Genomic DNA, 18,159 nt, shown 5'->3' with positions numbered 1-18,159 from the left:
TCCAACCTGAGAGGGGTTTTTCTCACACACCCATTTTACAACATAGAGAGTTGTCATGTACCCTGAGACACACACAGAGACACACACACACACACACACTCATGCTTGGCAGTGGAAAAAGACTCCTGGCTCTATATCGACACATAAGGAAGGACGTCTAACTTGTTGGAATTGCAAGTCACACTTTTCCGAACGTGTTCATGAAAGACTGGAAGTGGCTACTTCTCCCACGTTTCCCAGGGAGATTATTCTGTGTGAAACTCATGCTTCCAGCAACTGAACAACGTGGACTTTTTTTTTCTCCCCAGAGCGTCATTTGGAATCTCACTCAAAGGACAGTGAACTGAACCCTTTACAACGTACAGTTAAAAATGAGTTTGTACGTGAAGTGGTGAAAGTGTGGTAGAGTACATGGTGTCTGCTTGTGTGTAGTTTAACAGGATTATAGGATAGTGTTGTTATAATTGGAGCCCTCCTGGAGAGCGTAAGACGAGCCGGGGGGGATTTGTCCTCACAAAGGCCTTTTGTTCCTGAGCAACGGTAAAAGTGGAACAGGGGCAGGTTGGATGGCTGGAGGTGGGGAGATGGACCTTTTGTGACATTCTCAATGGACCCTCTGTGCAGGAATTGCTCCCTCGTTGGACCCGACTCAATTAGCTTTCAGTGAATGTCACAGGTTAAGTAAAGATGGACGGTGTAAGTAATGGTTCAGATGGACGGGGGAGGCAGCCCCCTGGTTCCTTCCTGGACAAGCTCTCCAATGTCTTCACCTGGGAACGTTCCGCGTCGCCGGCGAGAGGCGACACGGCTGTGCTGACGTCTTTCCGAACCCTGTCCAATGAGCAGAGTTCTCCGGCTGAAGGTAATCAAAGTGCCGGGGACGTTATCAGCAGTGACACGTTCAAAGTGCCTGGAGATATGTCTCAAAGCTGTGACGATGAGCAGAATGTTGAATCATGGGAGACTGAGTCCTGTGAGGAGCAGCCTTACAACCGAGGTGGAACATCAGAGGCCGCAACCGTCGACCCCGATCTGGTCCAGGTCACCATGGTGGAAATCTGTAGCGACACAGAAACGGAGGACGAGGAGGGGGCCCTCGGCAGTGAATTTGACACGCTTGCCGAGACCAGCGGGCCTCTCCTCCGCACGGAGGACAGTAACATACTAGGTCATGGTGTTGATAACTCGGGTCAGCTGTCCTGCTCCAGTCCAGTTATGTGTGACATTGATGAGGCGGAGGGCTACCAGCTGCCTGTGTTCAGAACACACAGTCTGCTGGAGAGATCGTTGAAAGACGCGTCTGTTCTTTACACGCACAAGTCCGCCAGCAGAACGGACTCTGGGACAGACCCTGCTTTGCCGTCGTCTGTTCCTCAGCAGAGCGAAAACTGTCGCCCCGATGCAAATGCTGCTCCCGCTGGGGCCGAGGAAGGAGAAACGATGGGGAAAGCGATGTCTAGAATTGGCCTTGGCTCCAGAAGCAGGGATGTGGGAACCGATCTCGCTAACGTGCGTCGAGGAGGAAACCTTTCTGTGCCTTCACCTGTCTCCATCACGTCCGAACCTCCGAACTTGGAGGATGCATCTAATGATGCTGCCGCCACCTCGCCATTGAAGAGGTCAGAGGGACTAAACAGGAGGTCGCTGATTGATGGACGAGAGCAGGAGGCTGTGGCTGAAACGATAAATGAGATGCCTTTCACAAACCAGGTCTCTTCACCAGCTGATGATTCAGTTAAAGCCTGCCCCAGCTCACAGAAGCTGTCCGACACTGTTAATGATAAGACAAAGGACCTTTCAGAATCGAGCCAAACCACGTTACTGTCCTGCCGTGTCCCTGGAGAGTGCCCAGCTGTCCGCGAGCCAAGTCCCATTCCTGCCTCCCCAGCACAGAGCCAGCGCCACACGCCTGCCTCCGAGACGCCTGCGGACACAATGGCCTTGTCTCCCACCTCTGCTGCCTCACCCCCTTCCCGGGGCACGGCCCTCTCTCCAGCCCCCTCCTTCCAGCTGCCGGCGCTCTTCAGCGGGCTGCGGGTGCTGAGGAAGGGAGCGGTAGGCGAGGACAGGGAGACTCTAGCGGAGATCAAGCAGAGCGAGAAGGACGCCGACCTGGCCCTGCTCAACCTCAAGAAGACGGTGAACAAAGGGAAGAGCTTCTTCCCCGAGCAGGTCACGGCCGCTCTGACGAAGAAACGGACTGAGCCCAGGGCACTGGCCGCGGACACAAATGTTGCCGTGGAAAGCCAAGATGGGACACAAAAGGCGGAGGATCACGGGCAGGATCCCCCTGCGGAACCCAAACCCAAAGAGCCCGACGGCGGCAAGGAGGCGTTGATGGAGAAAACTCCAGGAACAGAAATGACCGCCTCGCCGTCCACTGTCACAAGACGGACGGCCTCAGACATGGCCTATGAAACCTTCAAGAGTTTTTTTGGGCCAAAGGCGATTAAAAAGGAAACAACAGAACCTATGGACTTAGAGGCAGTGAAGAAGAAGATCAAAGGCGAGAAGGAACTACTGAAGTCCATTTTTGAGAGAACTTCCAAATCTCCTGGCAATGAGCCTAAAAGTCCCACAGAGGCTAAAGTACGTAGTGACGCTCTGTTAACACAATTTAACATCCAAATTGATTCAATACATAGCTTCTGTAATTGCATCTGTATTTTGTATTATAGTGGCATCATCATATCTCATTTGAGCAGGGCCAGAATTTGCAGGGGGGGGGGGTATCCGGTTATCCAGTTATCCATGCCTCTGACTGTTTTGATATACGTATGTCATGGGATATGTTTTCTCCCTGTTTCTGGTGAAACTGAGTTCAATGCATGCATTTCCTTTGGGGAAATGTATATTCTCTAATAAGTTTATTTATGTTTCATAATATCACAACAAAACTTAAAAATGTAAACAATAACATTAAAAATGTGTGTTAACCACATTAAACCTGGCATCCCCATTTTGGGCAAAATGTGTCCATTTGTTTAGTTTCAAATAAAGAAATAGCAGAAATAGCTGATCTACAAGCTCGCAATGTGTTGCAACGTGTTATGTAGATCGGCTATTTTCGCTTTAGTCGTACGGAAAAATATTTAGCGCGTAAATGGTTACGAAAATGTCCCGGAGGGTCGTTGTAAAGGAATGATCCTCTGTGTGGCCTCTGTGAAACTGAGGGTCTTCTCTCAGGCATCCATCCGTGTGTATTCCAGTGTCCATGCATTGCCAGTGTGTTTATTTATAACTGTACACTATTTTCTGTCTTTCTTTCTGCTAGACTGAGATCGCGTCTCCTACAGATACTGAGGACCGGACCCCCGGGCGTCTCCAGGCCGTCTGGCCCCCACCCAAGCCCAAGGATGAGGAGGAGAAGGTGGGGCTCAGGTACACAGAGGCAGGTGAGAACCTGGAGCTCCCCACCCAAAGATAATTGCTTGAAGAGCGACTTTGACGATTTTGTATTTCTCAAACATTTTGTATTGAGTTTTTACATTTTTTACTCCTTTTACTCATTCCGTTGCCCCATCGCTTCGCCATGAAACACATATACTGTACGTACATATTCAACATCCTTTCAAATTATTAGTACCAACATTCCATCATAGCATCAATTCACATACAAAAGTATATTGACTATTTCTTGTATTGTTAAAATGTACAATTTAGGCATTAGCAGATGCTTTTATCCGGAGCAACTTACGATAAGCGAGGTAATCACTTACATCAAATGCAGAGAGACATAGAGTCTCAGTAAACTAGGATCACAGGGAAACCATGAACCTGGCATCAGTCTAAACAATATACTATTAAAAATAATCACAATAATAATATCTACATTGAAACTATAGGATACCAGGTAAAGAATGAACCTAGCATCTGTTTAAATATCATGCTATGTACATTGCATAATTCTTTGTGACCAACTTAATTGCATTATTATGTATTGTTAACAAGTTGGGTGATTTTTAACTTGAATCCTATCATGGAAGCCGTGTGAAACGCTGACATAACACTGGAAAATCTCCTTCAGCCTACTTAAAATGACATGTTTCACGCACAACATGTTTCGTGAACTTTTCCCCATGCCCTCCTCACAATAGAGCAGTGGTGGAAAAAGTACTCGCATGTTTTACTTAAGTAAAAGCATCGTATCAATACGGCAATGTAGAAATACTGTTACAAGTAAAAGTCCGGAATACAAAATTGACTTGAGTAAAAGTACACAAGTATTTGTATCAAAATGTACCAAAAGTAGACAGTTCTCATTATGCAGAATGTAGAAGTTTTCAAATGTATAAAAATATTTTGAAAATAACAGATCTACATGCGACACATTGTGAGCTTGAAGATCGGTTATTTTCAAATGGCCCGAAATGCAGTATATAGGACTGAAGTGGGTAATATATGTTTAAAAAAACCTTTCTGTGTTTATATCTCAGACTAAGGGTGCTGATATACACAAATCCACGGCGCGCTGCCCTGCGCGCAGCCATCGCTGCGGTGTTGCGTCCGCGTAGCGTTCACACCGCAGCAATGGCTGCGCGCAGGGCAGCGCGCCGTGGATTTGTGTATACTGTAGCAGGATAAGCTCACACATTATATTCCTTACACTTTTCTTAGGCTACGTGAACGTGCGTCGGTGCATCATCAGTCATTGAGAAACATGTTGTGTTTAGAAATTGTCCTGCGTTGTTTATTTGCCTTTTGCCACGGTATACTGAAACAAATATAGGCCTTGAGCCTCCAGACTCGCTGAGCCGAAACTCTTAATCTGGTTGGCTAATTCAATAGGAGGGGTGACAAACATCACAGTGCTGCAGTGTGTAGCTGAGCTTCAGAAGAAGCTGGGCGTAAGATATCCTTTAAATCCATTTAAAGCAGGAATCCAGGGTAGTGTCTCCACACAGTCATGCTGCGTGCGGTCTGTGAAGTTTCATGAGATCACAGGATTATGTGGTCGGTTGGGATTTAGAAAGTTGTAGGGAATGAAGAGGAAAAATGATTGGCCTTTCCTGTGCTCTGTGCATGCACGCACGCACGCACGCACGCACGCACGCACGCACGCACGCACGCACACAAGCGGACGCACACACACACACACACACACACACACACACACACACACACACACACACACACACACACATACACACACAAAGGTTAAAAGCAAAGATGACTGCCAACATTTTATCCAGTTACAAGGAACTGGAACCGGCGCCGGATGCAGTAATGGCGAGTTTCCTAAAAGCAGCTGATCTGATCTGGGTGTTTTGGTGTAGACTCTTCCCTGAAGGAAAAACATAGTGTATAGTAATATGGCTGAGGGATGTGGACTGTTGTCATTGATTTACAGTCTAGTAGAGGTTTTGTTTTTATCGTGGTTTAAAGCGCATACAGTAGAGTTAAAAAGGGAGAGCAAAGGTCTTACCAGACAGCTAATACTGTGTGTGTGTGTGTGTGTGTGTGTGTGTGTGTGTGTGTGTGTGTGTGTGTGTGTGTGTGTGTGTGTGTGTGTGTGTGTGTGTGTGTGTGTGTGTGTGTGTGTGTGTGTGTGTGTGTGTGTGTGTGTGTGTGTGTGTGTGTGTGTGTGTGTGTGTGTGCGTGTGTGTGTTCATTTACATACACAGTTCAGCACTCATTTATGTTACTGCAATTGTTATTGGGGTTTATGATGCCACATATTCCACTTAACTCCATCTCTTGGATCAGTCTTAAAGGGGAACTTTGCGGATATTTAACGTGAATCGTCTTGCTCTATCGATTCGTAAAGACGTCATGAAAACAGTCATGTGTCAAAGTACTGTAAATAAGTACATGTACTCAAGTACTGTACTTAAGTACAATTTTGAGGTATTTCTACTTTACTGGAGTATTTCCAATTTTCAATACACTTCTACTACATCTCAAAGACAAATATTGTACTTAATGAGTACGGTACTTTTACTTTTGGTACTTTAAGTACATTTTGATGCCAATACTTTTACAATAGGCTATTGATAGTACTTCCATCACTGCATGAAAATCATCAACATAACGCTTCCCAAATGCATTCTCTTGTGTCCAGAACTCATGCTGGACAATCACCACCAGTCTACATAAAACGACATGTTTCAGAGTAATGCGTTTATCTTTCTCAGCAAAATACCACACAGTATTATTGCCACGATGATAAATCAAATCAATAATCTCAAAAGGCTTTACGATGAGCTTCAAATATATTTTGTAACCTATAATTATCTGTGGGTTGACAAAGTCACAAATTCACTAGCAAAAGAGAAGCTCCATATTTTGTCACAGATTTAGCACCGTGTTTCTTTCACATTCACAGATCTGTCACCTTTTAAAATGTATTAACAGTTTAGAAATATGAACTTGTTATATAATATTACTGTACTGTTTGGTCTGTATAGTATGTGTTGAAGAATGTTGTTGAACCACATGCACTGCAGTTACAATTGCAAATCCAAACAGGTTGGTTGAGTTGGAACGCAGCCCTGTTAATGTCACACAGGGGAAGCGAATTACCCTTCAACAGCAGTACCTTACGACTGAAGACAGAAATATGTCTTCGATGTTATCAGCTTACTAATTATTTTAGATTATTGATGAGCTTTCAACCAGTATCTCTTCATGAGCAGTATATACGTGTACAATTATATACCGTCTACAACAGAACAGTTAGCTAAATACTGTCACTTTATTGATGCACTAAAATGCATGCAATGAGATAGAAATTGTTGAATGAGTTGCTTGATAAGAGTATCACCACCATTAACCACTTAAAGGGGAAATCCACCCATTTTCAATATTTAACTATGTCATTAATATAGCATAAAGGAGTTGTGTGGAAATAAGAAAAAAGTTCCCCCCTTTTCTTTTTGCCTTGAACTGGAGGATTGATTGTGAGTTTAACATTGCAAATTACAACGTGATGACTCATCATGTTGTAATTTGCAATGTTAAACCCACAATCAATCCTCCAGTTCAAGGCAACACAGAAAGGGGGGAACTTTTTTCTTATTTCCACACAACTCCTTTATGCTATATTAATGACATAGTTAAATATTGAAAATGGGTGGATTTCCCCTTTAAGCCTTATTTTCTCCTTCAGCTATTCAAAAATAGCCGATCTACAAGCTCACAACGAGTCGCATTGTGACGCCTTGTGAGCTTGCAGATCGGCTGTTTTCAAATCGATTAAGAACAATTGTAGATTTGTAAATGATCACCTATAATGACATGCCCAAAAAAGGCAGGCCAGGTTGAAAGTGGTTGAAAGCTCTTCCTCTGGTGCAGTGGTTCTCAACCTTTTGGGTTGGGACCCCCAGGGGGGTCCTCACACATGATTTTAGATGACAGTATATAAAGTGATCATTTAAAGACTTTTGACATATTTGAACCCCAGTTCAATTATGATTATTTTGTGGGGGTCCCCAGTTCCAATATGATTATTTTTGGGGGTCGCGGCCTGAGAAGGTTGAGAACCACTGCTCTAGTGCATTGGTTCTCAAAGTGGGGTCCGGGGACCCCCAGGGGTCCTTGGGCACGGGTACCAGGGGGTTCCCAGCAAAATGAGTTAATTTTGCATTCAATTCAGTTTAACCACTTGAGCCCGATATGCATTAGCTATTTAAAAAATAATCTTGCAAAAATGTTTAACATTTGGAATATTTTTGAAACATTTTGACACACATCTTGTATGGGGGGGTGCCGGGCACAAAATATTTTCAGATGGGGGTCCGCGGCCAAATACATATCAATTTTAGGGGTCCTTGACATGAAAAAGTTTGAGAACCACTGCTCTAGTGCATAATGACAGTGTTGGAGCAGCCATGGTGTAGCGTCTTCTAACAGTGTGTTCTTCATGTCCCATGCAGAGCACCAGGCTGCCCTCTTGCAGCTGAAGAGAGAATGCAAAGAAGAGGTGGAGAAGTTGTATGTAAGTGTTGTTCACATGACTTCAGCAAACTACACAACAACTAACAGCAGGTTTCAGGTTTCGCATCTGACACAAAAAAAATGCTTCCAAACAGACACCTTGGCCACATGGCTTGGCAAGGCTTACTTATTGAGCATTTTAATTTATTGGGATTTTTTTCCTTTCTTTCTTATTTTTCTACTCACAGATGAAGGCCATGAGGCAAAAACACATTTGGCATTTTTTATTTGACGTTTTAGCCATAAAAACAAAACTCTTTTTAATAAAAAGGGCGGGAAAAAATACCTTTTTTGTATAATAACTAATACAGAAAGACGGAAGTTCTACTGCAACTCCTGAAAAATATATTGAGCAATGTAAATATTTTGAAGATGATTCTAGAAATACGAATTTTTACAATAATGCTTACATGTACAGTATGAGGTCAACTAATCTTTCTAATAAAAAGGTTTCTTGTGGAAAATCAGCTCACTGCAGTTGTCTTTAGCTACACAAGATGGCGCTAAGTGAACATGAAATCCAAAGTCTCTCTGGTTAATTATAGATAGAGGTGCAATGTTGAGCAACCTGTCATTAGTTCTTACTGTTATATACATTACAGTACAGCAATGCTTTTCAGATAGTTGTGGGTGTAAAATGTAATATTTATATAATCACATTTAATCCAGGAAACAAAAAACAATCAACTTTAGAATACCAATGAACAGTAAACTTTAGTCAAAAGAAGGAATGACATTAGGGATACACAATATATTGTTTACCATTTCGGCATCGGATGATATTTACATAAAATCTCAATATTGCTATCAAACCATTATAAAAGGTTTTGCCAATATTTAATTTTATAATATTTATGTTTGAATGTGAATCTGTAAAAGCTTTTAGCGATGATTGAAGGCTGCCGATTCAGTCAGTGTTTTCCGGGGAAGCTTTCAAGATGGTCTACCTGTAGAATAAATAAAAGCAAAGAAATGTAATTTTGACTACATTTAACCCATATTGACCTGAGGCCGATTCTGCAAATGCCTTCTAAATCAGTAGTTCTCAAACTTTTTCGTAATTCAAAATGATTCAACATTTTTCAAACACACGCGGCACGAAGTGACACACTGTGAGCTTGTATATCTGATATTTTTGAATAGCCAACGCACACATCTAAAATGACACAGATACTTTCCCGGTTTTAATGGGTTAACCCATTAAAACCTGAGGCAAAGATTTGAGTTAAAAATGTTCCCTTAAAAATATATATTTTTTAGGGCTTTTCTGCCTTTATTTCTAGGTATAGTGGGGATGGACAGGAAACAGGGAGAGAGAGATGGGGAGAGACATGCAGTAAAGATCTTTGGGAACAGGGCTCGAACCTGCGATGCACTGTCAGGCTATATTGGAGCCTAGGTGCCCGGACCGCTAGGCCTGCGGTCCGGGCCTGCTTACCCCGGTTTTAATGGGTTAAAAAAGGTTAATTTGGCAGTGCTTTGACAATGTAATTGCAAATTGGATGGATGGATGGATATATACAGTCTAAATACTGTTGTTTGTGGTGTTCAATCCAAATCTAGAATATCGAGTTGGAATTTTATGATATCCAGATGTTCTGCCTCTACCAGTTTGTGTTATGATATGAAAACATCATTTAGAGATCTATGATTGATCTTTGATTCTTATGATTATTCTCTTCAACACTAGAGATGGCAGTATGTCACTCTGCAGTCTTTAAAGCAACATTTTTTTAAATTAATAAAATGTATTTTTTTTTCAATCTGTATGGTAGAGTATGTTAATACAATATAACTTATACAATTGCGATGGTTGTATTTTGTCTCCCTGCTCTTCTATTGAGACATTTAGATCAAAGGTCATGTCTGACCTAGACACAGGATCTGACACCAATTTGGACCTGATGGTCAAGATACAACTTATCCCCTGAGCAAGCGGGCCGGCTATATTAACTCAATGCTATAAAAAACAAAACAAATCAGCACTTGCGCAGAAAACCAGGTTCAAATCCGGGGTAGAAGAGGAAAGTTACATGGTGCTGCTTTAAGCCGCCAATGTTGTACTAACTCAAAGCTGAGTTAAAAAGTTTCTCACAGGTCTCAGTTTGTTGTTTCTCTCTCCTCCGAATGATCATGTGTCCCAAGTCGTGCCCACGCCAGACTGCAAAACACAGCGCTAACCATATTGCAGAATAATTGCCGATGTTGAAAGCCTTTTGAGTCTCGTATTAGAAATTATGGGGTTCTCAGTGTTTGCCTTTGTCTGCTGTGCAAACACTGTCATTTATCGCTGACCCTTAAAATAAGTGGGTAATAGTACTGACACTGAGTTAGATGGGAGTTTAGTTTAGCCAGGAGAAAGGATGGCAACGTGCCCAATTCACTTCTAAACTGACCACCAAGTTAAAAAGGAACACATGTTAGATCCATTGCAAAAGCTTTTCCTTTTCTTCTCAGACACAAATCAATACTTTCCTTTTGGATGGATTTCTTTCTTTCCCCTTCTCCATTGCTTGAAATGTCCAATAAACAAAATGAACCTTAATAGGTTTTATTTATGGAAAACCCCAGTAACATGGGTTAAATAAAATCGGATGGAAACAAATGATTGGGATTTTTCAAAGAAGAGTTCCCGAATGTCACTGATATGTGTTTAAAATGTGTCTAAAATTGATTGAAGCACGTTTTTTGAAAGTTTTGACGTTTTTTTTTGTCTTTTTGCTCTTGCTCCTTGCAGGCCGACTGTGAGCTCCGGGTCTTCCAGCTTCGAGGGGAGCACGCCGTCTCCATGTCGCGGCTGGACGGCGTGATCGGCCAGATGCAGAGAGACCGGGGCGTGGCCGTGGGCGTGGAACCAGGACCACCGGGACAAGGCGTGCTGCGCGAGGCCTGCGTGTCCACTGCGGACCCCGATCCTCCGAAGAGCTACCGCAACGTGTGTGTCCAAACTGACCGCGACACCTTCATCAAAACCCCGGAGGGCGGCCGGCCTGTTGTTCAGAACCCGCCTAAGAAACTCAACCTGGACTCTATCGAGATGAACCTGGGAGGCAGAGCCGAGCTGGCCTCGGTGGCCCCTGGCCCGGGCCCACCTCCACCTCCACCACCTCCTCCACCACCTCCTCCACCACCTCCTCCACTCCCAGGCCAGACCGGACCACCACCGCCCCCACCTCCCCCACCACCTCCCCCGTTGCCATGCGGCGGAGGGCCACCGCCACCGCCCCCTCCTCCCCCACCACCTCTCCCAGGTGGAGGTGCTGGTGGTCCTCCTCCTCCCCCACCACCCCCACCCCCGCCTCCCGGTATGCTCGGAGCCGGACCGCCTCCACCTCCGCCCCCACCGGGCGCCGGCGGCCCCCCGCCGCCTCCCCCCATGATGGGGGGCTTCAGTTTCCCGGGGTTCGGCCAGAAGGTGGACCAGGCCCCGCGGAAGCCTGCCGTGGAGCCGGCCTGCCCCATGAAGCCCCTGTACTGGACCCGGATCCAGATTCAGGACAATAAGTACGTACGTCCCGGTGTGCCGAAACCCGTTCACTATTGCAGTGTTAACCCATTAAGACCGGGAACGCATCTGTGTGTCATTTTAAGATGTCTTTGGGCTATTCAAAAATAGCAGATATACAAGCTCATAGCGCGGCACCGAGTGCCGCGCTATGAGCTTGTAGATCTGCTATTTTTTTCGTTTTTTTTTTGTCGTGAAAATGTGTTCAAATCTTTGAATATATATATATATATATACATTTTTAACTCAAATCTTTGCCTCTGGGGGTCCTTGGAACAACATATTTACAGACGGGGGTCCGCGGACAAATACATTATCATTTTGGGTGGTCCTTAACATGAAAAAGCTTAAGAACCACTGATAAATAGCAACATAAGTTTGAAAAAATAATACAACTTTTAGGATTTAGAAGACATTTGTAGAATCCCCAGAAGCAATAAGATTTGAGTTACTTATAAAAAACATATATATATTCAAAGATTTGCACAAATGTTCAAAATTTTTCACGAAAATAGCAGATCTACAATCTCAAGCTTGTATATCTGCTATATTTGAATAGCCAAAGACATCTAAAAAAAATGACACTAGATGCGTTCCTGGGTCTTAATGGGTTAAAGTTACACCATGCATGCATCATTATCATCATCGCTATGACCACCCAGTGTGTGTCGTGTCGTCTAGCGATCGCCGTACGGCTCATATTTATGAAGCCTCAGACGTTCCTCTTCTTGCTAACAGTGCTAACTCCCCACCAGTCCAGGGTCCCAGTTCAGTTTGAGATGCTCCGTAATGAAGCCGATTATCCAGGCCATTTACAGTGGCTGTGGTCTGTGCCTCTGAATGCCAGGCCCTTCAGCTTTATAGCCTTGTATTTCCATGGCTGGATTAGTCTGGGGAAGTGGAGTTGTGGTTTGCACTCTCTCCCCGGTTTTTGGCCGGCGTGTGGAGAGAGAGAGCTGACTGAGGCCACAGCTAGTTTTCATGTGCTATAAATTTTACAGTAGAGGTGCAAGTTTAAGGGGCATTAAATGGGTCAGATGTTTAACTGTATCTGGATCAACGGTGTCATCTGCGTTAATGGTGTGAGGGGTCTGGAGTTATGAGGGGGAAACGCTGTAAGCCTTGAAATGATGCCAGGTGCACGAATGCAAGTCTAACGCGCGCGTGGGTCATAGGCAAGCGGATCGACTTTCCGCGGGGGGAGGCTGCTGCGCGAAGAAGAAGATGTAACGGGGGGCTTTTTAGAGGCTTTAAATTTAATTAAGGCATAAACTGGCCGATTAGAACATTTTCTTGCAAGCTAAACATTCTTTGTGTTTGGGGAGGCTGGGGGGGGGTTTATATATAATTTACTTTTCCAACCCAGGCAGCTGTCTCCAGAGACAGTCCATTTCATGGAGCTACAGTATTTACCTCCCTGTTGAAGGCAAGGCGGTGACAAATGACGTGGGGGATTGTAAGGACAGTATCATTAACCCTTTAAGACCGGGAACGCATCTGTGTGTCATTTTAAGATTTATTTCCTTGGCTATATAAAAATAGCAGATATACAAGCTTGTAGATCTGCTATTTTTCTTTTTTTTTATCGTGAAAATGTCTGCAAATCTTTAGTTTAAATATATATATACTTTTTTTAAAGCGAAAGTTTTTAACTAAAATTTTTGCTTCTGGGGATTTTACAAATGTCTTCTCCTAACATTTTTTTTTCTTTTTTTACTTATGTTGCTATATTATCAATGGTTTTCAAACTTTTTTCATGTCAAGGACCCCCAAAATAATATGTATTTGTCCGCGGACCCCCTCCCATCTAAACATATTTTGTTCCGGGGCCCCCTAGAAGCCAAGATTTGAGCTAAAAATGTATATAAAAGATTTGCACAAATTTTCACGATTTTTCTAAAAATAGCCAAAGAAATCTTAAAATTACACAAATGCGTTCCCTTCCCGGCCTTAAAGGGTTAAGTCTTCAGCAGAGAGCATCTTGGCTGCTCCAGATAAATACTTTTCACCGCCGCAATAGGAAGCCAACAACAAATAAGAGACAAAATTGGACTAACTTCACACTAATTGAGTGAGTTGATTGCCGTGGTACTTAAGCCCCGGTAAAGCCTGCCGACCTCCAGCTCCTCCTCTTTTAGTCGTAAAAAAATGCTTTCTCTATAGTGTAGACCAGGGGTTTTCAACCAGCGGTCCGGGGACCACCAGTGGTCCTTGAGGGGGTTCCAGGGGGTCCCCAGCCAAATTAATAGTTAGGAACCAAATTGACCCTTATACAGTATGTCTGTAACTGAGAGTGTACAAATGGAACCAACATTTGTACACTCTCAGAGTTAAATGAACACTGATGATGGTTGGACCCCCAATAAACCTAAATGGTTGAGTCCCTGGCATATCTTTTCAAATGGGGGTCCGTGGGCTAATATGTGTCAATTTGGGGGTCCTTGACGCGGAAAAGGTTGAAAACCAATGGTGTAGACTGACCTGCCAAAGACTGACCTTATGACAGGTCAGCGGAGAGAGATGTAAACACCAGTTATAACAGTGATGATAAAAAAAAAAATAGATTGATGTGTGTTTATAGGAAATGACTCACCAATTAATGGGTCAGGAGACCCTTACAGTTCTGTATCTCCCAAGAGTGTACAAATGGAATCAAATGGACCCTTACACGGGTCCATTTGATTCCATGTGTACACTCAGAGTTACATTCATACAAGGATTTGACAGTGTGTTGATTGGGGTCCCGCACAGATTTAAAATAAATGGTATCAAATGGGCTGTCCACGGCCCAATGGATATCAAACTGCGCTTCCTTGAAATTAACCCATTAAGGCCTGAGGCCGATTCTACAAATGTCTTCTAAATCCCAACAGTTTTTTGAAAAAAACCTATGTAGCTATATCAGTGGTGCTCAAACTTGTTCATGTCAAGGACCCCCAAAATTATATATATTTGGCCGCGGACCCCCATCTCAAAATATGTTGTTCCAGAGTTCCTGAGTTACAAATGCTCGCTTTAAAACAATACTGTATATATTCAAAGATTTGCACACATTTTCACGATTTAAAAAAAATAGCAGATCTACAAGCTCGTAGCGTGGCACTCGGTGCCGCGCTAAGAGCTTGTAGATCTGCTATTTTTGAATAGCCCAAAGTGTAAAATAATGCTTTTTAGCTCAAATCTAAAAGTGACACAGATGCGTTCCAGAGCAGAGCCATGCAGGGTTATGGGTTGTGTCAGTGGATGAGAGGCAGTCGGTAGCATAGCAGAGCCATGCAGGGTTATGGGTTGTGTCAGAGGATGAGAGGTGGTAGGTAGCAGAGTCATGCTGAACTCTGTGATCCTAATGTCTTAACGCTCGTCCTCCCGCATGCAGCTTCTGTTTGCTTTCACCAGGTTACCAAGCAACGGCCCAAACACAACAGTCGCTCCCGTCGTCTTCCTGTAAAAGTCTCCTTTATTTGCACAAACAATTCCATCGGCATGAATCCAGCGCCCTCAGAAACAATGCGAATGTTTACTTTTTTAATCGTCTTATTAGCACATAAAGGTTATTTATGTATTAAATTACAGATGGCTGTCTGTTTTTGGAATTCTCTATCCAAGTATGTGTCGTGCAGGAAAAAGGAAAATTGAGATAAAGCCGCAAATAAATAACTATATTTTGTAGCTGGATTTTTACACAAAAAAAACGAAGAAAAAAAAACAAACTGAAGTCTCGCTAGACGAGATTGAAATCTCGTCTAGCGAGACTTCCGTTTTTTTTTTGTTTTTTTTTAAATATTGTGTTCTGTCACTATGAACGTCAGATCTTACCAAAAAAAAAGGTATTAAAATACGAGATCTAACGCAAGGCCTGTTGTCGCACGTTTTAAGCTATGGCGGACCCGGGGTGGAGAACATTTTCTACAGTACCATTCATCCTAAGATATAACATCATATAGAAAAGGTAAGAAAACCATGGTCCAAAATTCCCCTTTTAAGTGTGCAGTATGTGTCTGTTTCCAGCAACAACACACTATGGGGGGCCCTGGAGGAGCCAGACATCGTCAACACCACCGAGTTTGAAGATCTCTTCTCCAAGGCGACGCTGCAGCCCAAGAAGAAGCCATTGTCCGACACCTACGAGAAGAAAGCCAAAACGAAGAAGGTACGTTTGGTGTTGTTGCACCTCTTGACTCATCGACGCTTTCTGATGTTACGTTTTCCTCGGTTCCTGCTGTTTGGCCGCGTTCTGATGTTGGCGTGAGGTAGTTTTGTGCCCTGTGATGAGGTGGTGAGGTGCAGCGTGACATTTCGTGCGGGGAAATGTCTGAAGTTTAGAACGTGTCAAGTGATGACACATGCTTTTACCTGAAGCTTCTTTTTAAAAATGTTCTTCTTTTTTTTTGTGCCGTCATGTCGAATCATAACTCAAAGCGAGAAAACAAAGGAATGCCTGGAAGAAATGGATTCTTATTCTCTCATGTTCCACACACCGTAGTTGCCAAGTTCCCAGGTTTCGTGCAGGGTCAACCCAGGCTATAGTATCGGGTTATAATGAGTTCACGTCTCCTTGGCTTATTTTAAAAGCCAATCCAACCCAACCCGATTGTTCTGGTTTTATTTCAGCTAGAGCTTCACAATCAAGCTTGGATTTCTCTGCCCTTATGAACCGATACTTTAAAGCAGAGGTCTTTGACAGGGGGTCCGGGACTCCTAGGGGGTCCTCAGAGTTACTACAGGGGGTCCGCCAAATCTTTGTGATTTTTACAATAACCACTTCAAACAAGCATCCCTATTCTGAGGAGAACTTTAGCCAAAAATAGCAGTGTGCGCTTGTAGATCTGCTATTTTCGGCAAAGTGGTTCGGTATAGGGGGAAAAAAGAGTGAAAGCACAGAGTGAAAGGTCAGGTTTACTAAGTATTGTTTTTAGAGCATGGCTAAATGTCTGGAAATACACATTAACATGAATCCAACATGATAGTGCTGTGAAAAAAGTCTATGAAGCTGCCTATGAAATCTATGAAAATAAAAAATACTTCATACAATATATAATGGGGGTCCCTGCTTTCTCTCTCTCTCAGCCAAGGGGTCCTTGGCCTGGAAATGTTGAAGACCCCTACTTTAAAGTCAAAGGCAACCGGCACCGGCCTCGCTTTTCCGTGCGTGTTTGTGTATCGTACTGTTGTGTCACCTGTATTCCATCACTCTAATCATAAACCATGTGAGTTTGTGAGCTGAAGTTTTGAATGGGACGTGTCGTTTTCCGTGCCTCAGCTCAGGACAGACTTGTTGATGTCAAGCCCCGATGCTTGCAACTCTGCACTTTCTGCTGCAGCCAGAATGCTGTGTCAGCATCCTTTTGGCTGCCCTGTGGTCCTCAACAGTGGCGTCCAAGCGGTTAAAAATCGGCCACAGGCCCCAGACCGTCCCCTCTAAATCCATACATGTCCCCTATTCTGATCAATCCGCTACGGCTCCAGTCCACTCCACAGGGCTTCAGTCTGTGTGTGTGTGTGTGTGTGTGTGTGTGTGTGTGTGTGTGTGTGTGTGTGTGTGTGTGTGTGTGTGTGTGTGTGTGTGTGTGTGTGTGTGTGTGTGTGTGTGTGTGTGTGTGTGTGTGTGTGTGTGTGTGTGTGTGTGTGTGTGTGTTGCGTGCATGTAGTGCACGTGCGTGTTCTTCTACCCTTTTGTCTCCATCCCTGGAACCCTCTATCCACTCTGGTCACTCTGAAGCTGCAGTCGGTCCAACATTCGATCCAACTCAACTAGCCACAACCAGACACCAGGCCTGCCAACCGTCTCCATGTCTAGACCTGACATCATCAGAGTCCTCTAGTGTTAACCCCAGTTAAAAACTAATCCACAAAAGAGATGTGCAGAATACAATAATTTGAGCATTTGAATTTGCCTTGGTGGTGTTCTGTGGTCCGCTGTGTAGATAACCACAGCGAAGCTTGGGTGTCCCATGTTGTAGTGTGATCCTGGGCGTACAGATTCTAGGCTCTGGATCAGATGATCTTTGTTTGGGGGGGCCAGCGAGATGAGTTGCAGTCCAACTCTGTGATTACACAGGGAGACAGGGCGCTGTGAGTGAACGGGAAATGTGAACGTGCTTCTCGCAGCCCGCTTGGCAGTCCAGCGGCACATCCGAAAGGTTGGCTAAACAAAAGTTACTTGTTTAGATTTCCATATTTTATCCCTAAAAGTTTATGCTCGCACGAAGAGAGAAATCATCTGAATCATCGACCGATGATGGCTTCCCAGAAGCTTGACTAGTTGAATAGCTTTGGGAGGGGGGGGGGGAAGGGGGGAGATTAGACATGACCCAGAGTTGACAAGCAATTCATGGTAGAGATGGATGGATTGAGGTAGATGGATATGATATGATGGATGGATGTATAGGTGGATGAATGGGGGAGGGGGGTCATCTAATCAAAAGTACATTTTCATCCAGGCAGATTTGAGTCTTAAGCTAGTAAGAGGAAACTCACACATCCATTACCAACTGGCGCACGTGCTGAGCCGAAGGTGAACAGACTGTAGTGCATGGAAGGAAAACTGCTGGCACACCACTGGGCTCCAGTTTAGAACTGATTTATTGCACAAAATGGGTGTTGGAGTGACGTTTCTGAGTCTGATAAGAGCGTGTATAAGCATGGCTGGATGGACTCAAGTCTGAGTCTGATGAGTGTGTAAGCCCTGAAATGTCACTCTGACACCTCTCCAGTGCAAT

General features: G+C 44.0%; 1 protein-coding gene across 1 annotated transcript in view; it reads left to right on the top strand.

Annotated features, from left to right (window-relative positions):
- Nucleotides 1–44: 44 nt before the first annotated feature.
- The window catches only part of LOC311036541 (formin), a 75,246-nt gene continuing 57,131 nt past the window's right edge, over nt 45–18,159 (top strand). The window contains exons 1-5 of the mRNA XM_084045279.1: nt 45–2,589; nt 3,275–3,395; nt 7,875–7,936; nt 10,673–11,439; nt 15,449–15,590. Coding sequence (XP_083901405.1) covers nt 688–2,589; nt 3,275–3,395; nt 7,875–7,936; nt 10,673–11,439; nt 15,449–15,590 — 2,994 coding nt within the window. The 5' untranslated portion in view covers nt 45–687. The remainder of the gene's footprint in view (nt 2,590–3,274; nt 3,396–7,874; nt 7,937–10,672; nt 11,440–15,448; nt 15,591–18,159) is intronic.

The sequence above is a fragment of the Gymnoscopelus microlampas genome (assembly GCF_963454915.1).
Source record: "Gymnoscopelus microlampas genome assembly, chromosome: 20".
NCBI lineage: Eukaryota > Metazoa > Chordata > Actinopteri > Myctophiformes > Myctophidae > Gymnoscopelus > Gymnoscopelus microlampas.
The sequence above is the reverse complement of the archived record's forward strand: the minus strand, read 5'-3'. Positions and strand labels throughout refer to the sequence as shown.